Source organism: Gobio gobio, assembly GCF_949357685.1.
Source record: "Gobio gobio genome assembly, chromosome: 15".
Taxonomy (NCBI): Eukaryota; Metazoa; Chordata; class Actinopteri; order Cypriniformes; family Gobionidae; genus Gobio; species Gobio gobio.
The window spans coordinates 40094589-40115947 of NC_137108.1; the positions used below are offsets into that span (position 1 = coordinate 40094589).

The 21359-nt window shown below is 38.1% G+C and overlaps 2 protein-coding genes across 3 annotated transcripts in view; one reads left to right on the forward strand and one right to left on the reverse strand.

Annotated features, from left to right (window-relative positions):
• Nucleotides 1-36: 36 nt before the first annotated feature.
• Nucleotides 37-5337, forward strand: aste1a (asteroid homolog 1a). Its single transcript, XM_079836113.1, has 5 exons — nt 37-147; nt 494-1851; nt 1932-2145; nt 2897-3053; nt 4317-5337. The coding sequence occupies exons 2-5, from the start codon at nt 544-546 to the stop codon at nt 4744-4746; spliced, it is 2109 nt and encodes a 702-aa protein (XP_079692239.1). The 5' UTR covers nt 37-147; nt 494-543; the 3' UTR covers nt 4747-5337.
• The window catches only part of atp2c1 (ATPase secretory pathway Ca2+ transporting 1), a 55062-nt gene continuing 38774 nt past the window's right edge, over nt 5072-21359 (reverse strand). Inside the window, exons 13-27 of one of the 2 annotated variants that reach the window (XM_079836106.1) lie at nt 20941-21038; nt 19051-19146; nt 18875-18964; nt 17931-18035; nt 15182-15338; nt 14155-14325; nt 12253-12350; nt 11782-11832; nt 11535-11701; nt 11349-11417; nt 9375-9491; nt 9113-9260; nt 8513-8608; nt 8154-8295; nt 5072-6983 (exon numbers count right to left, since the gene is read on the reverse strand). In XM_079836106.1, the coding sequence (XP_079692232.1) occupies nt 6862-6983; nt 8154-8295; nt 8513-8608; nt 9113-9260; nt 9375-9491; nt 11349-11417; nt 11535-11701; nt 11782-11832; nt 12253-12350; nt 14155-14325; nt 15182-15338; nt 17931-18035; nt 18875-18964; nt 19051-19146; nt 20941-21038 (1727 nt within the window). In that variant the 3' untranslated portion in view covers nt 5072-6861. The remainder of the gene's footprint in view (nt 6984-8153; nt 8296-8512; nt 8609-9112; nt 9261-9374; nt 9492-11348; nt 11418-11534; nt 11702-11781; nt 11833-12252; nt 12351-14154; nt 14326-15181; nt 15339-17930; nt 18036-18874; nt 18965-19050; nt 19147-20940; nt 21039-21359) is intronic. The other variant, XM_079836107.1, reaches the window with a different exon arrangement.

Below are 21359 nucleotides of genomic sequence, written 5' to 3' on the forward strand. Positions count from 1 at the left end.
GCTGCTGCCGAGTTTCGCTTTGTGATTCCTAACGTCACACAGTTAAGTTTCGTTTTCCTATCGGCTTTATATAATATGATCTACAGTGGTCGGATAGGCTATAAGAAGCGCACAGACGCCTCACACACATCTATCTCTCAACATTCGGTAAGTGCGGTTTAATTACTTTAAGGTTATTTCTACTTTAACATATATACTTTCGCATTGTATAATTATATTCCGACCAAATCAAGAACAACGCTCTGCATGTGAACTGTAACTGTTTTGCATAGACTATCATTATTGTTACTGTTAAAGGAACAGAGTTAAATTACGAAATAACATTTTATACAATGCAAATTATGTAGAGTAGGCTATTTTTTAATACGTTGATATTAAATGAATAGCCTACATTTTGATTGTGACACTAATCAACATTGTATAGCATAAACTATAATCATTCATTTTTTATACCAATTACAGTTTCAATAATTAGAAAATTATGTTTTCACAGCAATTCAAAGCCAAAATATTGCTGAAAATTGGTGACAATCACTTATCAACATGGGAGTCAAAGGACTGAAGAGCTACATTGAAAGCAGAAAAAAAAATTATATAAGGAGCTGGGCTTTCAGAGACTCTCAACTAATAATCGATGGATGTAACTTATATTATTCACTCTACTTTGACTGCAAATTGGATCAGATGCATGGAGGAGACTATGATGCTTTTGAGGTGATGATCATACAGTTCTTTGACAACCTTGCAGCCTGTAACATTAAACCTTACGTTGTACTTGATGGCGGGGATGACCATACCAACAAAAAATTTGACACACTCATGAAACGGAAGCAGCAGAAAATAAATGCGGCCTATGCCCTGTCTATGGGCAAGAAAGCGTCAGTCCTTCCTACGCTTGTTAAAAATGTGTTCAGACAGCTCCTTCGTAAGCTCAAGGTTCCAATGGTTCAGTGTCTTGCAGAGGCTGACTGGGAAATTGCTGCCTTGGCTAAAGAGTGGGATTGTCCAGTTTTGTCCAACGACAGTGACTTCTACATTTTCAACCTCAGAAGGGGATTACTGCCACTCACACATTTCCAGTGGAGAAACGTGAGACTGGACAAACGGACAAACCAAAAAATCATCCAAGTCAAACACTTCACAGTGGGAACATTCTGCGCATCTTTCAAAATGAACATTGAACTTCTCCCAGTCTTTGCTTCTATCTCAGGCAACGACTATGTGAAGTTGGAAAATGTCAAGTACCCGGATTGGGAGGAGTACTCGACGATAACTGGCATGGAAAATGCTCGTATTGATGGGTTGCTTAATTGGTTATCCCAGTTCCGAGGGCCAGAAGAAGCTGTAAGTGCTTTGCTGAAATTTACAGACAACAAAGAAAAAGCCATCGTCCAAGAAGCGCTTCTAAAGGGAATCAAAGAGTACCAGCTCACCACTGGCTTTCTTGCCCAGTTCTTCCACTCAAAAGTGATTCCACAGACAGCGTTGCCAGGTCCTCTGCAAGATCTACCTAAATGGATCTTGAAGCCTCTACTTGAGGGGAGGATGAGCTCCTCTATTATCGATATGCTGGTACACCAAAGGGTTTACTTGACGCCCCAGGTTGAAAATTTCCAACTCCCTTGTACCAGTGAAACCTCTCGTCCCATACGCCAGGTGATTTACGGGTTACTACTGTTGGGAGAACAACAGACGACAGATAAACAAGAATTAGCCATTCAAATATTCACTGGCACAAGCAAGCGCTATGTAGAGGAATACAGCAGACAACAATTAGCACTAAGCAATCAGAAGGTTGAAGCCATTCAGACCAGGGTGATGGAAGAACTTCAACTGGAAACATTATGGAAGGTAATGAAGATGTCTTAGCACTGGTTTGAAGTGAAATGAAACTGTTTGGTTTACAGTGTTTGTCTTTCTAATGATTCTAGCAACCACATGCCGTGCGGCTTCAGGTGCTCCTTGAAACTTTGGGCGTGTCGTCCACGATGTTAAAAGGGATCCCAAGTGTTCTACAGCTGCAAATGTTTGTGACTCGTTACTGGCTTGTGAACGCACAACCTCAGCCGTGCCAAGTGCATCTTTGGGGGCTGCTAGTGGGAATGGTCTATGGAAAGTCCAGCAGTACGTCTAAAACAGAAAGAGGTACTGACATTATCGTACATCATAATCTTGTTAGCAGCATGTTGTTTTTATAGCATGCAATAAGTTAATAAAGCCACCTCAGGTACACCAGCTTTGTCTCATGCAAAATATGGTGTGATAAGGTGTAATGATTAATGAAGATAAAATTAATCAGTTTATCTTGAAGCCAACACAGAAGTGACTTCAACTGCAATTAGTCGACTGTCCGCTAGAGACAGGCTCCAAAAGGTAGTCAAATATGTATCCCCCATGTTAAAATGCCCAACTTTACAGCAGAAAAAATATGTTTACAGCCTGGTACAAAAACTGGTTTCGGTCTATACAGATTTTGCCCTTCATGACAACTGTGAGGGGGGTGAATTTTTTTTATAAGTCATACGTTTAAATTATATTAAGCCTTAAAGTTCTGCATAATTAAGGGCGTGGCCACTTGAGTGACAGGTGGATTGCCACTATGGTAGAGCTAGGCAGGCGTGGTTTCAGCAGCCAGGCACCTCAGCTCCACCTACATCCCTCACCTTTGTCCCTGTTCAGTTATCTGGGAGTGACGCATGGTAACGCTGCCAAGATGCCGACAGCTGCCTTTAAGTTTCAAAAATGCTCTTGAGGAATCTACGAGTTGACGTCACGGACACTACATCCATATTTTTCCACAGTCTATTTGATCACCTCAATGGCTTAGCCATTTTTTCTGAAATGGGTGTTAAGCATATCATTTAGTCAATACATGTTTTTTTGTTTGTTTGTTTAGACACGCTGTTGAAACTTAAACTACAACCTGGTCGAAAAAGGATCTATTTGGAGAATGAAGCAGCTCATCTATACAGCCAGTGGCAGTCGTGCCTGAAGTGGAGTCTCAATCTCAATCGTTTACTATCGGATCCGCTATCTGAACCAGAGTGTGCACGGTACAACATCCTTTATTACCCATCCTTTTTTAAAAATAGAGGGCATGCATTGACATCACTTTCCCGCCGGAACACACCCCATCAGCCGGAACAGAGTGGCAGAAGAGCTGCTGCATGACTGGAGTAAATAGGGAAAAATGCGAGTAAAACAAAGTTGTCAGTTTAAAGGGGTAGTTCACCCAAAAATGAAAATTCTGTCATCAGGTTTTTCCAAACCTTGTTTCTTTGTTCTGCTGAACACAAAAGAAGATATTTGGAAGAATGTTTGTAACCAAGCAACCATTGACTACCATAGTGGGGAAAATACTATGGTAGTCAATGGTTGCTTGGTTACAAACATGTTTGTAACCAATGTTTGTAACCATAGAAGAGTTGAGTAATTCAACTCGCTTGGTTGTCAAAAATGAAAAACAAAAGTTTTATTCAAATTCTGAATATATTATAGGCCTATTAATTATTTTTTATATAATCGGCAGCAACCAAAGAGCGCTTCGTTTATAATCACTAAACGCGATCTCACAAAGTTCTGTTATATTAATCAGTGAAGCTGACGACACACAATGAATCTCTTATTTACATAATGTCTACACGTTGTTAGAGAGGATTTGCGCGTGTGCAGAACTTAGCACTTAAGCGGTGAGTGGATTCTAGCCTAAACACCTGCGATTGGCCATTGCGTTCAAGAAACCAACAAACATGTCTGTGACATTACTCACCGAAGCGTAAAACACTTTTTCGATATTAATATGCTATTATTATGAAGAAAACAGATCCTAGACCATGAGTTATGAGCAGTTTTTCCCTCTAAAAGCAATCAGCAGCAGAAGGCAGCAGTGGTTTGAGTGAAAAAATTGCATGCTATTATCGAGTCCGTCTCCCTCAGTCTGGAGGGGGGCACAGGGATGTCCAAGATGATGGGATGTCCTCTGGCGCCGGACCTGATTTTGTGTGTTTGTCGTCGGCATTTGCGCTGAAAACCAATGCTGCCTCTGTCTTTTTGCCACTCAATGGCCACAACCGCAGTCACTCCGGCCGCCATGTGTATACCATCTATATTTACACTTCTGATCTCCATTGTAACAAAGCAGTTTCCGGATTGACGAGCCCATTCCTCTCTCCACTCTGTGGTTTCCAGTCTGATCTCTACACTGCCCTACGCAATGACAAGACCCAAAATATAACTAATAATACATACATATGTACATCTTAGAACACTTGTGTTGTTGCACATGAATACTAAGTGTGTTCTCGTGTTGTGTTTAGTTTGTACTGTGGAACACTGGTGCACCACGTTGTTGGGGAGCTCAGGAGAGGCATCACTCTGGAATCTCTGCTGATGAGGGGCTCAAGCGCTGAGCAGCTCTTCAAACAACTGAAGGAAGCAATTGTGAGCTTAGTGGGTGAAGACTTCATGAAGAAAATGAAAACTGGGCTCGAGCACAGAGGGAAAAGACAGAGTGCTGGGAAAAGAGAGAGTGGCCAGAATCCGCCTATAGATGATCTGAGCAGCTGCTTTGAACATCTGATGGATGAGGATATTGATGACAATGAAGATTATGTCGTCAATGAGAAGACGAGCAAGGCCAAGGGTCCGAAGATGATGTCTGAATGTTCCATCCGTACCAGACACAAGGCTAAAGCTCGTAATGCTGATAATCCCTCCAAGAAATATGAGAGGAGATGCTTCGAGTAGACCTTAAGGACTTGTAAAAACAAACAAAAAAATCATTCGTTTGTTGTAATGCACTTATAATAGAAATAGGGCAAGTCATTGGACCAGAATGAATGTTAAAACGATAGCATGTATGATATCAGAATCACGTCATGCACAATCATGTTTTTGCTCTCCTGTATTATTTTCTGCATGACTTTGCTTGATTTAAATTATAATTACTTGATTATAAGGTATTTGTATTTAGCTGCGTGACATTGGTATCAAAAAGGTCTTGGGTTTTATTGCAAATTCATTCAATTTACCAGAGTATTTTAAGGAACATATTTACAAACGTGAAACTTTTGAATTAGGTATTACATTATTTTTCCATTTTAATCTTGTGTCAATAACTTTACAGATTTCTACACAACCACAATGGTACATCCAGTACACTCACATAAAACAATATTAGACAATAGAGTAAATTTCAACTGCTTGATTGTCTACATCATCTTATTGTACAGCTCTAAACTGCAACGTGTGGACAATTGGGCATCTGACATCATGAATTTCTGTAAAGCTGCTTTGAAACGATTGTGAAAAGTGACAAATAAAACTGGACTTGAAATCATTTATGTAGTGCGTGCATTTCATTCTTTAACAAAAGGTATAGTTAAATAATCAGATTAGTCAGTGATCAACTTCAGATACAGATTTTTTTTTAATTTGTAAAAAATTTTATTGTACAATTGTGTTCTGAAATGACCACAACAGATTACTGGTTTCAGCTGTGCAAACCACAATAAAATAAATACAATCTCAAAAAAAGAAAAAAAAAAAGAAGCTTTTTACCTATCACCCTTCATTTAAAATAGTTTATACGCTTTAATATCAGTGTATTACATTGTTCGTTTTCAAAGCAAGAACGATGCTAGAAAACAGAACGGGCAGAAAATAAATTGCACAATGTGGCCATAAATCTGCAATACAGAGGAGAGATACTGTAAAAACTCGAATGTGTATCATCTTTACCTGTACCACAGTAACAAGATACAGTGTTGGCAGATGGGAGTAAGTCAATGTTGGTGGGCTGCACTGAGGTTTTTCGGAGGAGGGGGTTAGTATCAGTCGAACATTTCTGTACACCCAACATGAGCATCCATTTAACCAACTACATCATTAAACCTTAAAATACTACGCATTCACCTAACCAAGCACCAAGCTGGTGAGAAAATAAATAACACTATAGATAAGAGCCAAAGTAAGGTGAAAAAGGCAAATTTCAGATGGCCCTGATACCAGTGTATTAACATAAGGAAAGTAATAAAATAGTACTGAAATTATGTAAATACAGAGGAACTGATAAGCAATTGTACAAGCCAGTTGTATTTACCATCAGTCTAATATAAGGGCATAGAACTAATAGTGCATGTACCTTGAAGGTCATCAAAAGTTGGGACCCTGTAATCTCGTAATGCCATCATTTTGTGGGATCCTGCATCTTCAACAGACTCAAAACAGGGCCTGTTTCACATGAATGTAAAATGTGAACATTTTTGAAGTAAATGATGTGAGGGTTTAGCACATCACGTACACATTAAGTCTCATTGTGACCCAGAACACGAAGTGGTCCGTTCCACCAAACACTGCAACGCCCATGATTTAAGAGGACAAAAGCTTAAAGTATTTTCCAACGCAAAATCAATTTGGAAATCTGGAATGCAGAAAGGCATTATCCATATTGTTCCACGAACCTCTAACCAGAAACGTTTAAACAAAAGATGATTTAAACACAAAATCCTTTTAATAATAATATAGAAAAAGCATTATACATCCCTTAAATCATGAAATCAAGACAGCCACTGTATGGACAAATACAGTATCTCATAAATAAAGTTCGCCCAGATGCAATGGGAAGTAGTACAGTCATAAAGCAGCACACCAAAGCATCTCCACGGGCAAGGGCACGCGTCAGAGGCGACAATTCAGCCAGGACCAGTTCATTGCTCCACAATCAGCTCAAAAAGGAACTGTACATACAGGTCGGACACGAATGATCACTCTGGATTGTTTTCGTACGGTATGAGACTGGCCCGAGCGACATTCTCAACCACACGCCCCACCCACCATCTCCTGCGCGAGACACAATGTGTGTCATACATCATGGAAATCGTCAGTGTCTGCCATTTTGTCTCCACCTCTGAGTCGCTCTAATTTCTTTATAACTTCTGACACCACACAGACAGAGGATGTGAGGCCCAGCAGGAACAGCAGATCTGCACAGAGAGGACGGTGCATATATCAGTGAACAAGTTATGTGAAGCACACACACATCCTTAACACGATAAGTGCAGGTGTTTAAACAATGAAATACACATGTTTTGTTCAAATGATATGTCAATCAATTATTTCTCTTAGAATTAAGAATTTGATTATTTTATCAGCAGAACAAATTGAGTGAAAATGTAAAATATGAAAATGAACAATTTCAGAATGAATATTTGGGGACAGATTTACGAACAGCTTGCGCCAGCGCAAACCCTCTTTTGGCCTGAAAAGGTGTGGACAGTTATTTTTGCGTCTGACCTTATTGCATATACATTTGCAGGAGTTTCCCTTTCAGACGCGAAATTTAAGCGAGGAGAGTACTTAAATGAATCAATTTACTGGTATTTGCGCCATTATTTACTGCCCAAAAAGCATGTCTTAAACATGCTAATTTACACTGCTCTTGGTGGATTGTGTTGGTCATTATGGAAATTATCTTCTGTGTCTGTGTTCTTTCATTTGCGTGTCATCAGTAGATCACATGCAGAACTTTCCACTCCCATCTGTGCTTTTTTGGAATTTGCCCTGTTTAGTAAATCTGGCCCTTAGTATTAAATGATTTGCTTTAATGATAGCAGCATTCAAAAAGTTAATGTAAAACATAATAATCATGTTCTCTAGGACAGGGTTATTTATAACTAAAACCATAACTATATAAACTGGTTAATTAAAATAAAGCTGATATTAAATAAAATATAACTATTAGATTAAATATTTTTTTGGCAACTAACTGAAATAAATTAAGTTTAAGCTGAAGTACTAAAATTTTTTAATACTGAAATAAAAAAATAAATAAAAAAATTTAATTAAAATGAAAACTGAAAATATAAAAATAAAAGTTGATTCAAAATACTAATAAATACTATAATAGTATATAAATAATACTAAAAGAACAAAAAGCTCTAGGATGATGTGAGAATGTTCCAATGAGCATCAACGGAAGCAAGAACATCTGACTGTTTTTATAAGGAGTTTGCAAGATCAATGTCACGTATTTACTTACTTATTAAAGAAATAGAAATAGCACAGAAACGATTTCTTCTGCATTTGACATATTTGTTGGACTCACTCTATGTGATATGAAAACTGTGGTTTCCTGTATTTTTTTGTTTGCATACCTAATATGCTGAGGCTCTCTGTTTGAAAGACCTTCTGTAGTGGAGGGAAGTATATGACCAGAAGTTGGCCCATGATGGAGCCCAGAACAGCATAGCAGAACATCCTGTTACTGCATAAGCCCATCTCGTGCACCATCCGTGTCTGCAGGATGACAAAAACAGTGAAGAGAAACCTCTGATGATTCACTGGCATAAAATACAGACCTCAAAGACAGCAGCTTTTTAAACAACATCACTCATAATCCCTACAGCAGGTGGCAGTGTTTAAGATTCTGCTCATCCCTGCTGGAATCCCATTCTTAATACATTCCATCAGAAATATGCTTGTGCCTTTTGTTTATTTTAGATGTTGCTTATACCTGTGATCGGGAACTGAGAGCGTTGAACATATCGAAGAACACAAAACAGGTAAACGTCATGGTGGTGTCCCGTGGGGTGATCTCATTGTCCCGCAGCTGAAAAAAAAATAATAATCATTTTATTAGACTGAAAGGAAGTGGTTTGTGGTTCCTTGAAAAGCTTTTAACATTGTTCCTGTAGCTTTCAGGAGACAATTATTTCAACAGATTTAATGTACTTATTATTACGTACTACGTTTTCCAAAATGGTTTCAATGCTACTTTTCCCAGACACACAACACTACAAAAACAACACTTAATCGTTTTACAGCTCTTGTTTAAAGTGTTTCTAACCAATTAGCGGCTAGGAAAAGTAATGGCACTCGTGTACCAAGGCTCCATATTTATTCTCAATAGTAGTAGACAAGCAAAAACACACCACAAAAGGTAATATATAAACAGCATTGCATGATGCCTCTAACAAACACAAGGCACACTGTTAACAAATCGTTTAGTCATTTACCTAATGCCCTGTTTTGAATAGAAATGGAACACAAATGAAAAACAAAGCAGAACACAAATGATGTTCAGGAAGGCCGTCATCAGATGAATATAGCCTACCTCTCTCCAGAACACAAACAGAGTGCCGCAAACAATGATGAAGGACGACACTAGGATTTTCACAATCAGACTCCGTGTGATGATACTGTCTCGGACATTCCGCGGGGGTTTCCTGATCACGTCCTGATCAACAGGCTCCACTCCCAAACTAGAAGAATATTTAAAGTTCATTCTTATCCTGACATAAGCAAAGTTTGATGTTCTTGCACTAAAAATTGTTGTCCTGATATGGTGATAAATCTGTTTGAAATCAATTTATTACCTCTGGGCTGGCGGCCCGTCCATGATGATGTTGATCCAGAGGATCTGCATGGCATTCAGAGGGTTGGGGAAGTTCATAAGCGTTGCCAGGGAGATGAGGGTAAGGGCAGCAATGCTCCTAAAGAGAGTGAGCACAAAGATTCAGAGATTATTTTATCATTTTTCATAACCTGGTTCTTCTCAAATATTATATATAATATATTATATACCGTATATATATACACAAGTTATATTAAGTAAAAGTAATACAAGTAAAATTAATTAAAAGAAATAAAGACTAGATAATATTTAATACACATTTAAATGTTTATATAAATTACACAATTTGATATAAAAAATATACAAATATAGAAATTATTTTAAATAGAAATATGTTGTATGTTCTTTTAAACTTTCTATTTCTATAACTTTATAAGCAGCACAAGTGTTTTCAACATTATTCATAATAAAAAAGGTTTCTTGAGCAGCAAATCAGCATATTAGAATGATTTCTGATGGATCATGTGACACTGAAGACTGGAGTAATGATGCTGAAAATTCAGCTTTTCCATCACATGAATTTATCACTAAAGAAAACAGATATTTAAAAATATATATATGTATTTTTTTTATTATTGTATTTCACAATTTTACAGTTTTTACAGTATTTTTGATCAAATAAACGCAGCCTTGGTGAACAGAAGAGACTAATTAAAATATTGAGTTTTTGTGATAAAGGAGCACCATAAAATATTTCAAATCACATTAGATCTTTGGGGTGGTTTTAATTCTGAATGCTAACAAAAAAAAATTCACAACAATACAAAAATGAGGACACTAGGGGTCCGTTCTTCGTACATCGCTCAATACATCGGAGATGACTTGACAAATCCCAGATCTTCTAATAACTGGTCTCTGGCTAATTTGGTTCTTCAAACGAATTTGCGGATTGGATTAAAATATCTGGATCGAGTGATCTAAGATTACTGCACGTTCTTGTGTTCACTGAAGAGGGCAGATGCATCAATACTCGAAACCACGATCAGTAATGCAGCGAATGGCTGGCGGCAAGACAGCGACGTAATGACATCATATAATTAAAAAAGCCACCTGCCAAAAAACTTGACAAATTAAAAAAAAAAATAACACTATGAATTTCTGGGCCTTTATAAGGAAACAGCCAAACGACCAAAACAACATAAATGTTATAATAGATATATGAAATGTCCATGATTGCCAATTATTTATATTCATGATTTTATAGCATTTGTACACCCATTTTTATTTCAATGTTGTAAATAGCAATTTATTTAATTTTTAATTCAATCAGCAGATCTGTTACATGACAGCATTCATTTAAGTTTCTTAAGGGTCAAGATCAAGTTCTCTGCATCTCTTGCGTTGACATCCCATAATATCCGTCACCAGAAATGAATGCATGGCTCAGATTAACTGTACAACGTGTGTAAGACTGCAATAAAATGATAAAGTAATTATTCTATCAAAAATAAATCTCTCAATCAAGTGGCTGTCTATAGTATACACAACATTATCATATTATTTTCAAATACATTTTTATATTATTATTATTATTAAAAATGATAATTGCCCCTGGTTCAGTAAGGAACTCTTTTTTGTCCCAATCACTGCTACTTTAAGTATCAACGGCGCTTAAAAAAGGTGCAATCTAATCCTGTTTTCATGAAATAAGCCGCTCACGAGCAGGTTTAAGCTTCCGGACCTGTTGCTATGACAGCAAGTTCAGGATGAGCTTCGAAGAACCAAACAATCCAAGATAATGCCAAATCGTCAACAATCAAATCCTGCTAACTGAGTTAGCGAGGTACGAAGAACGGACCCTAGGTCCCCAGAAAAATCTTTTTCAATATTTAGACTCAATCTTCAGAGCAACTAAAAACAGCACACTTCTCATACACCACATTCAACTAATAAAAAAAAACGTTTTCATTTCTGATACGAGAGCATGCCAACTCACGTGCTTAGCTGAAAGCGCACAAAGTTCTTAATGTTGTTGTAAATCCCTTTCCCTTCTTCAATAGCAGACCTAGAATGAGAAACAAAGGCTTGAGGACATGTGTAAACATATCAGATGTCACATCAACAGTCCGCACAAGTCTGATAAAGCCAAAAAAGAAAAGATAAAAAGAAACCGTATGCTCACAAGATAGTTTGAAAGTCGTCGTCTACCAGGATCATGTCTGCTGCCTCTTTGCAGACATCAGTGCCGGTCTGACCCATCGCCACACCGATGTCTGCTGCCTTCAGTGCCACCGCGTCATTAACACCATCTCCCGTCATAGCGACAACTGCACCAATGTTCTGTAAGGACTGAAGCCAGAAAGAACATGCTAAAAAACATGTGGCCATATGCGGAGTACAATTACAAACAATCTGTTTGGTGCACTCACCTTAACTATCTTTAACTTGTGTCTAGGGCTGGCTCTGTAGAATACCGCTATCTGTGGAGACAGGTTACAAATTAATTTCATTGCGCATCTTAGGGCCGGTTCACACAGAACCTGTTTTTGCTGTTAATAATGCGAGACAGCATGTCAGTGGAACGGAAAAAAAGTGTTAAAAAAGCTTTTAAAACCATTTAACTTGAGCGCCACATGCTGCAAAATATGCAAGACATGAGCACACCGGTTAAAGACATCTGTCTAGCACATGTTTACATTGAAAAACAATGGAAAAGTAGCTCAGTGGAATGGAAAAGGCCATTATGTGAACTGGCCATTATTCTTGTAACTGCTCGGCTAATGTACAACGTTTAAGACTGTTCAACACTTGTGGATTTGAAACCTGTCGAAAACTGTTTTGAGTCTTTTGGATCGTAGTGCTGAGAAGAAGCTTAGAGTGTATAAAAGGCGTGTTCATACCCTGGACACTATCTGAGAGAGATGCTGGATGTCCATCTTGTCGACTTCATCTCCAGACAGAGATTGAGAACCTTTGGTATAGAGGCCCAGTCGACTTGCTGTTGTGGAGAAATTATGAGAATAAATGTGCATGTGTGTGTTTATAATAAGAAACATACATATTGTGCATATATTTATTTAAAAATAAGCACAATCAGAATGTTTAATGTCAGAACTAAAAAGTAAAAATCTATAAATAAATGTTTTTTTTTTTTACACTGTTTTCTGTTTTGCTGTAAATTAACACAAGGACATATAAAACAACAAACCATATGCTCACAAGATAGTTTGAAAGTTATCGCCTACTAGATCTCTATATCTATATAAAAGTGCTGTCAAATCAATTAATCGCGACTACTCACATCCAAAATAAAAGTTTGTGTTTACATAATAAATGCGTGTACTGTGTATAATTATGTATGTATGTATGTATGCATGTATGTATGTGTATATATATATATAAATAAATAAATAAATACACACACATGCATGTATATATTTAAGAAATATTTGAAAAAAAAAAAAAAAATTCTATTAGGGCTGTCACCGTTAACGCGTTAACTCATGCGATTAATTTAAAGTCCTTAACACGTTCAAATAATTCAAAGCAATTAACGCAAATAAATTACAGAAGTACGTGAAGCTGTGTCATTAACGTAATTTTCGTCACGCATTAAGATGATCTAAGAAGCCGGGAGTTTATCACAATCACACTGAGTGTGTAACTTTTTAACCCGATTCTGCTCGGTTTGTGATCAGGCAATTTCAAGCCGTTAAACTCTGGGAAAGTTTTCAGTGATCCAGTAATCGAAATCATTCAAACAGTCCAAAACAGTGCTAATGTAAAGAAGGCCAGGCTGATCACGTCAGACATATCAGAAAGAATAGAGACTCACGTTGCGTTTTTAGTGAATTATTCATTCCAGTGTGTGCTTTGCTTTAAAACATGAGCTCCGTCGTATTCTGCGATTGTTTCTGAAGAGCACAATTTTTGCGCGCTCTCGATCACTGATTGCACGCTGCATTCATGTAAGACACATTTCAGTACATTCACATTGTTTCTACACACACTCAGGAAGGATAATGTTTGATTTGTCATGTGTACATCGCTGTGTTTATTGATCGTAGTGTTATGCAGTCAAAGCAGTTAGGAGGTTTTTTTAGCGTCTCCGTGTGGTCCTGATCGGTATCGCAGCTTGACTCGTCTAAAATGAAAACAAGCTCTTTGTTGCTGCTCAGTACACATACTATACACTGAATTCGGTAACGTTTTTTTCTGTAATGTTTTTCATGGGTGCTTAGGTGTGTATAAATTTATTATATAATAGAATTATCTGGACTACTTATATTTGTTTATTTGGTGTCATTTTGGAGTCTCCAATGATCCTTGAAGCTTGCAGAAAAAAGTTTTGTGAGAATCACCCTTCAATCTGATTGTTTACTTTGCTGGATATAGCAAATGATGACAAAATGAATGTGTTTAATGAGATTTAATTCATTGCACGTTAAGTGTGCGATTAATCGCGATATCACAATTTAAAAAATGTATCTATTGACAGCACTAATTTATATGTATATAACAAAAGATATAAATATATATAGTATATACACATTAAATATTTCTGTATGTGTGTATTCAAATATACATAATATATGTGTGTGTACTGTGTATAATTATGTAAACACAAACTTTTATTTTGGATGCAATTAATCGATTTGAGATATATGTATTTTATATATATGTATGAGTCAAAACGCTGAAAACAAATATCTAATTTGGTAGCTATATTTTGTTGTTATAATTGTTGAAGGAGAGACACTGCTGAGACGGAAAAGGAATGGTAACATGGTTGAATGTCATACCAATCGACACTGCAGTCTCTTGAGAATCCCCTGTGACCATCTTCACCGCCACTCCAGAACTGATGAGTGTCGCCACAGCCTCTTTCACTCCAGCTCTGGGAGGGTCGATGATGCCCACCAACCCCAGGAAGGTAAGAGCGCCCATCTCAGATCCAGAAGCAAACGCCAGCACTGCCAGAGGACAGATGAAGAGCATCAGCTGCTGCCAAAACCTGCTGCTTGATGTCAATATTATTACTGTGTCCTCCATGAAATGTCTTTAATTAAAAGGAAGCTAATAAAGAGGAATGTCAATATGTGAAAGCACTTCTTCAGCGTCCTCGGAGACAACTTAATCTTATCAAAACAAGCCAAATGACAAGCGGGCCAGCTGTAAACTACGAAAGCTTTGCCAGGGTGCAACTAAGGAGGCACCAGCTGACACAAAGAACATTTGTGTGTCGTTTCAAAGTTATGTGTATTTTGATCATGGCAGGAAAGCTGTTTGACATTAAGCCACCGTTTGGGAAACCAAATGATCTGAAGTTTATGTACAGAGCTTTTCTGGAATGTTTTTAAGAATCATATAAGCTGTGACTTTAGAGTCAATTTGTAAAATTAGGACATCAGAGCTTTACACAAAGCAGCTAGTAGTACCTTACAGCAAAATTTAATCCACATTTTTAAGTACTGACAGAGGTAACTTAAAGGTAGGGTAGGCAATGTTTTTCATAAACACTTTTTGTTATCCTGGTTGAAACTCTTTTCACATCCTGATAGCAATCGATAATAGAAGTGGTCTAAATATTTACATAAGTTTACATATATCTTCCATGGAACATGACTAAAAAATGCTCATCCAATCATTGCATTCGGTCTGCATAGGATGTCCTACTTGCCCCTATGTATTTTCATACCTCCACGCAATTTTAATGCATCCTTGAAGAATAAATGTATTAATTTCTTAAAAAATAAAAATAAATAAATAATAATAATAATCTTACTGACCCCAAACTTTCAAATGGTACTAGTGTAACAAGTGCTGTACCTCTGAGACCCGCAGTGCCCATGTAGCTCTTCTGCTGCTGATAGAGTTCTCTCTGCTGATGAGTCATAGGCAGAGTGACACCTTTACTGTTGTAGGAAGTACAGAAGCGGATGATCTGCTCATAGGCGCCCTTCACAAAGAACATGGCAGGCTTATCCTGTTATTTAAATCAGATGTAAGGAAGGATATAATTAGTTAGTCTCGCACCAGACTTTTGAATACAGAAATACTATGCAGATTATTCTGACCAAGTATTGCTCAGTTAGAAAGTAAAGGGCTGTGTACTTTATATTTAAAGTGACCATGACATTTACGATTGCTTGAAGACTCTATGATCAGAATTCATGCCTAACTATTAAAGGATTAGTTCACCCAAAAATGACATTTCTGTCATTAATTACTCGCCCTCATGTAGTTCCCAACCCATAAGACCTTAATTTATCTTCAGAACACAAATGAAGATATTTTTACTGAAATCTGAGAGCTTAACACTTTGAAGGTTACAATGGTCCACATAACTCCAGTGGTTCAACCTTCATGTAATGAAGTGACGAGAATACTTTTTGTGTGCAAAAAACAAACAAAAATAACGATTTTTTCACGTCTGTGTCAGTCTCCTACACTGTTGACGTAGTAAACACAATGCAGCGCTTCAGAGTTACGTCAGAGCTATGCCAGCACGCCGGCTTACCATTGGCCGACGCTGTTCACGTGAGCACCCCCACAAATGCGTGTGATGATGACACGGGAGCTGCACTGTATTTACAAAGTAAACTACGTAGAAGACTGACACAGACGTGAAGAAATTGTTTTTGCACAAAAAAAGTATTCTTGTCGCTTCAGAAAATTAAGGTTGAACCACTGGAGTCATATGGACTATTTTAACTATGTTTTTACTACCTTTCTGGACCTTGAAATTGGTAATTACATTCATGGCTATGGAGGGGTCAGAGAACTCTAGGATTTCATCAAAAATATCTTAAGTTTCGAAGATGAATGAAGGTCTTCCAGGTTGAGAACTACATGAGGGTGAGTAATTAATGACAGAATTTTGATTTTTAGGAGAACTAACCCTTTAAGTTCCGACAAAGTCCCTTTAAAGTAGGCTTGCTACGATAGTCGGTGTTGCCGGTGTTACCGGTGTCCAGACTCCACACCGGTTACATCACTTGCCCACCGTGGCACCGCCCACCGTCTTTTTGATTTTTTTTTTTATAGTAATAAAATAATTTAGTTCAGTTAGAGAACAGACAATACAAATAAAAACTGAACGTGTCTGCTTAATAAAGCAGGATCCGACCGTGAGTCTCGGCAGCGGCAGGAGTCATTCATCAGATTTAAGAGTGAGGAGCTGACTGAGATGATCGCGGAAGATTTGGTTTCAAAGCGAAACGTAAAAGCGCCTATTTAAGGGAGTTTGTCATTTGTTTTGTTGTTGTGTTTTTCGTTAGAAATAATAGGCTAATGAACCCACAATTCAAGCAACCCGCAGCCGAATTGGCGCTGATTAAAAACCGAAAGTAAAATGTGCACGGCCGCACAGAGCGCGCATTGTTTACTTTCGCCTGGCTCCGCAGTGCGAGCCTCCGCGCTACACTGCTGCGTGGATTTATTTTTGCCGCGCACACCCTCGCGCTCGTGCGGGCGCGTCGAGTATAAACGAGGCTTTACGGACGAACTAACAGTGTGCATTCATGGCGTGCATCTCAATCATAGACTGATCAATGCTTGATCAGTGCCCTGACTACTGAACTAGGGAACTGATTGAGACGCGCCCATGGCCTCACAGAGCGCGCATTTACAGACGAGCGGTCAGTCACGGTGTGTGCGCACTGGCGCGTTTTCAGTTCAGAGCGGTCGTGTGCATGTTACTTTCGGTTAGATAGAATTAGTGATTTAAAAGCCTCCGCCGGTGATACCGGTATTACCGGTGTTGTCACACATCAATTAACCGGTGGGAAAATTTCCTCACCGTCACATCCCTACTTTAAAGCAAGCAATTTTACTCAGCTGCCTTCTTTGAAACGCCTCTCGGGCAGCTATTTCAGTCATGCAAGTACAGCTCATGCAAGTGAATGAGGGATCATCAGATTCACCAAAAGCTGTTCACCAAGCTTACGATTAAATTTCATATTTGAAATCACCAATGAAATTTGACAACAACTGTCTCATAAAGGTTGTTTCTTAAGCTCAAATATTATTAAAAAATCTTATTTTTCAGGCTAGACCAGCCAATGCACAATGCAGTCCCAAGCATGCGTCTCAGAATAGCAACCGGAGCTTCTAACGGCAGCTGCTGTGATGACTTTCAGTGATAACTTTACCAGTCGTCAATTGGCTCTTTTATATAGAAGGCGGGAGTTATTCCTTATGGCAGGACCTATGTAATATATATGAGTGCACAGTTTTTGTGTGTATACACTTGTGGATCCTGACTTCCATAAACTGCATAAAGCTGGCCACTCAGATTGGATCTTAAGACTTTGAGAGAGTTCTTCGAGAGAGCTCAGTCTGAGCCTGAGAGAAATAAATAGCCAGCCAAGTAGAAAAACATTTGGGCACTGTTCACCCATTTTAAGACATGATGTTTTTGGGGGGATTCGTTTAGTGCAAGTCAACAGGATCTGCAAAGTGAATGTCAATTTCAATGTGCACTATTGTGACATTGCCAAGGAATTTTCAGCTCCAATTACCTTGCACCATCTACTCCAAGTTTACAATGTGCTTTATGCCATGTGGCACAGCTTACCTGCTGGGTACGATGGACGACACGGACTGCCATCCACTTTTGCTCTGAGGAGAAGGGAATCTCTTCCAACCGCACAAACTCTTGCTGCAGTCCCTCCAAACCCATCTATAAACAACAGAAAATAAATGGGCATGTAGTTACATACTCTGCTCACTTGAATCCTTAAAGGGAGACATAGAAAATCCAATCTAATCTCAAAGTTCTGGACTGATCAGTTCTGCTTCCATGAAAAACTCTGATAAAACAGAGTGGATACATACAAAATCAGAATATGAAAGAAAGGCAAGGTCAGATAATGCGAGACAAAGTCTTTGTTGCTCATGTGGAAAGTAAGGATGCCTCTACAAAAAGACTGTTCGAATGAGGCATTGTAGTGCCAAATACAGCAAGTGACGAGTCAAACTTTCACACTGGCTCCTGTGCAATTCTTATAGTTAAGGGCCTGACCCAGAACACCCTAACTTTGTGGCTATGAGTTTAGCAAGAACCACCCACATTTTCTTCAGAAAACTTAAAAATCTAGTTCTTTTTATCATTGGATTGGAATGACATTTCTCTCAGTTTAAACCTCATGTAAACATCCCTGTGGTGAAAACAATGTTATTAATGTACCAGACGTTAACACAACCGGAACCCTCAAGGGAGATGCTGTTGCCACAGTAACCTGTTCTATGGGGTGTGAAAGCGTGTCTGCTCATCTTAATTAGCATGAGCGAGAAGAACCGATTCAAATACTCTCTGTTTGCCAAAATAAGGTGACACGAGGTGACAGACAATACCACGCAGGCATTATTCCCACAGGCTGCCTCGTGTTTGAACAGGTGGGAAGAGCCAACAGGCACATCCAACCACAATGTTTGGGTTTAGTTATGATAAGAGTTGCATGTGGTATCCCAAAAGAACAATAATTATCAGCAAATCTTGCAGGACACAACATACTGTACCTTCATAGCCAGGGCGATGAGGGCGCCTTCGGTAGGGCGGCCCATTAGGGTATTGCTCCTGATCACGGCATCATTGCACACACAGCCAGCCTACAGGATTTCAGACACCAAACGTAAAGTCACATTACAGGATCCAAACAGCTCTGCTTTTCATAATATTCTCTTCTTAACCTCACCTCCACTATCTTGCTGATGGAGGTGTTGGAGAAACCATGCACCAACTCTCCATCCAGCAATACCTCGCCAGAATTGTTGTACCCGACACCGGTGACCTGTAAAAGAAGCTCAATCAGGTCAACATCATCTTAACACCTTAAAGTCAACATGAAACGGCATTCACAACCTATTTAACTTAAGTAGCATGGCATTTACAAGTGAATCAGGAAAAAAAAATGAAGAATGAGAATATGTTGAATAGAGATTTATAGAGACTTTTTTTTCAAAAGAAACTGACGGAATCATGAACATTTTTTTACAAGGAAGTTATAAAATTTTGAGGAAAGTTTTTAAACTTTAACATGCACTGCCACACAACACGCAAACACAGACGATAGATTACTTTTAGCAGTCTTTTGACAGTGCTCCGTTTGAAGCCCAAAGGGATGCGAAATAAAAAAGCATGATGTAATAGACCTGGGAGAAGCGACCTAGTAAGTTTAAAAAGTGAGAGACTCAATCTACTCCTAAGCTGACTGCTTTGAAGATTTATTAGAGCACGCCGATGGCACGGCAATGAATTCAGGACTCTACACTGATGCCATCAGGCATCCGAGACACTGCTTCTGTTCCTGGGAGAGAAAACCAGAGGCTTCTCTTCAGATCCATAGGGCTGATGAAACACTGCAGCTAGTAACACTTAAGATTGCATATTCCTAATGTGGTAATGGCTTTAGGAAGGCACAACAATTCAATTTTCTGTCCCGTTCAAAGTTTGGAGTTGGTGAGATTTTTGTAATGTTTTTGAAAGAAGTCTCTTATGCTGGAATTATCTCAAGGCTGCAATTATTTGATCAAATACAGCAAAAACAAGAAACATTGTGAAAAATTACTACAATTAAAATAGTTTTCTATGTTAAAATATTTTAGAATGTAATTTATTCCTGACGTGGCAAAGCCAGACTTCAGTGTCACAAGATCCTTTAGAAATCCTTCTAATATGACAATTTTTTCCTTAAGAAAGATTATCAATGTTGAAAACACTTGTGTTGCTTAACATTTGTGGACATTGTTATAACTTTCATTAACAAAGTTCAAAATCAAAAGATTTAGTTAAAACAGAAATCTTTTGTAATATAAAAATTTATCAGAAGTGACAGTAAATACATTTAATGTGTGCTTGCTGATTAAGAGTATTCATTTCATTAAAAAAAACAATTACCCCAAACATTTGAACTGCAGAGTAAATACAATGTGTAATGTGTAAATACACATTACAGCTACAGTCAATAATTATTTTTGGTTAAAAATTATCCAAAATAAATTTGCGCAAGTACATAACCCGCCAGTGTTCAAAAATATCTCCTTACCTTAGCCCAATTCACAATGGTAAGCTTGTAATAATGTGTTCAGGGCCTGAAATTTACTTTTTTGACCACCGCTTTTAAAACTTTTACAAAAAAAAAAATCCACCTGCCACAGTGACTTTTTACTGTGACTACGTTTGGATGTGCGAGTATTAAACTGTTGGTGAGATGGGACGAGATAATAATGCAACACTAACGTAGGCTACAGTACAATGAGAGTTGCACAGATATGCGTGCGGTGTGTGCGTGTGCGTGTGCATGTTGGGAGTTGGGAAGCGGTGAGAAAATGTCCGGTACGTGGTTACTTTACCAGTAATAATAATATTAATTTAGTTATGTTTAATGATTCCCGAACATGACTAAATCATCCATCAACACAGCCGCGTGTGATGTGTTTACATACGAGCTGTGGTAGGGCTATATCATATAACTGCCTATTAAAATTAAGTGATCAACAAGCACATATGCCTTTAGTGTTTCGGTGTCCACATGCTTTGGTCATGTAGTGTAATTTTACCGTCCTGAAAATTTCAAGGCTCTTACCTCAGCATGCTGTCCATCAGAAGTGAACAGGTGAGTGACTGTCATCTCATTTTTAGTGAGAGTGCCTGTCTTATCTGAGCAGATCACATTACAGCAGCCTGGAGAGGAGAGGGAGGTTTCTCAGTTTAATACAGACAACAAAGATATTCTGATTTCCATGAACTCATTTGTCAAGAGAAAATGCGCCACAGTATTAGAAAAAGACACCTACGCTATATTTTCACATATTAACACAAACAACATTTTTGTGGAGTGACAACACCCCTGTGGCAAAATGTAAATGTATGGACGCAAGTGGCAACAGCTTTACAAATGGGAAATAGCCTATCTAATATTTTAGAGATAATAAATTATATAACTTTTATTTCTATAAATAAATTTAAATACTTTTTGTTTTATAAAAATGTCAAATAATTAAG

Bases quoted from the DNA above. Each gene is read 5' to 3' on its own strand.
- aste1a (XM_079836113.1), top strand. From the start codon at position 544: ATGGGAGTCAAAGGACTGAAGAGCTACATTGAAAGCAGAAAAAAAAAT. The intron at 1,852-1,931 runs GTAATGAAGATG...TAATGATTCTAG, and splicing joins AACTGGAAACATTATGGAAG to CAACCACATGCCGTGCGGCT. The intron at 2,146-2,896 runs GTACTGACATTA...TTGTTTGTTTAG, and splicing joins TACGTCTAAAACAGAAAGAG to ACACGCTGTTGAAACTTAAA.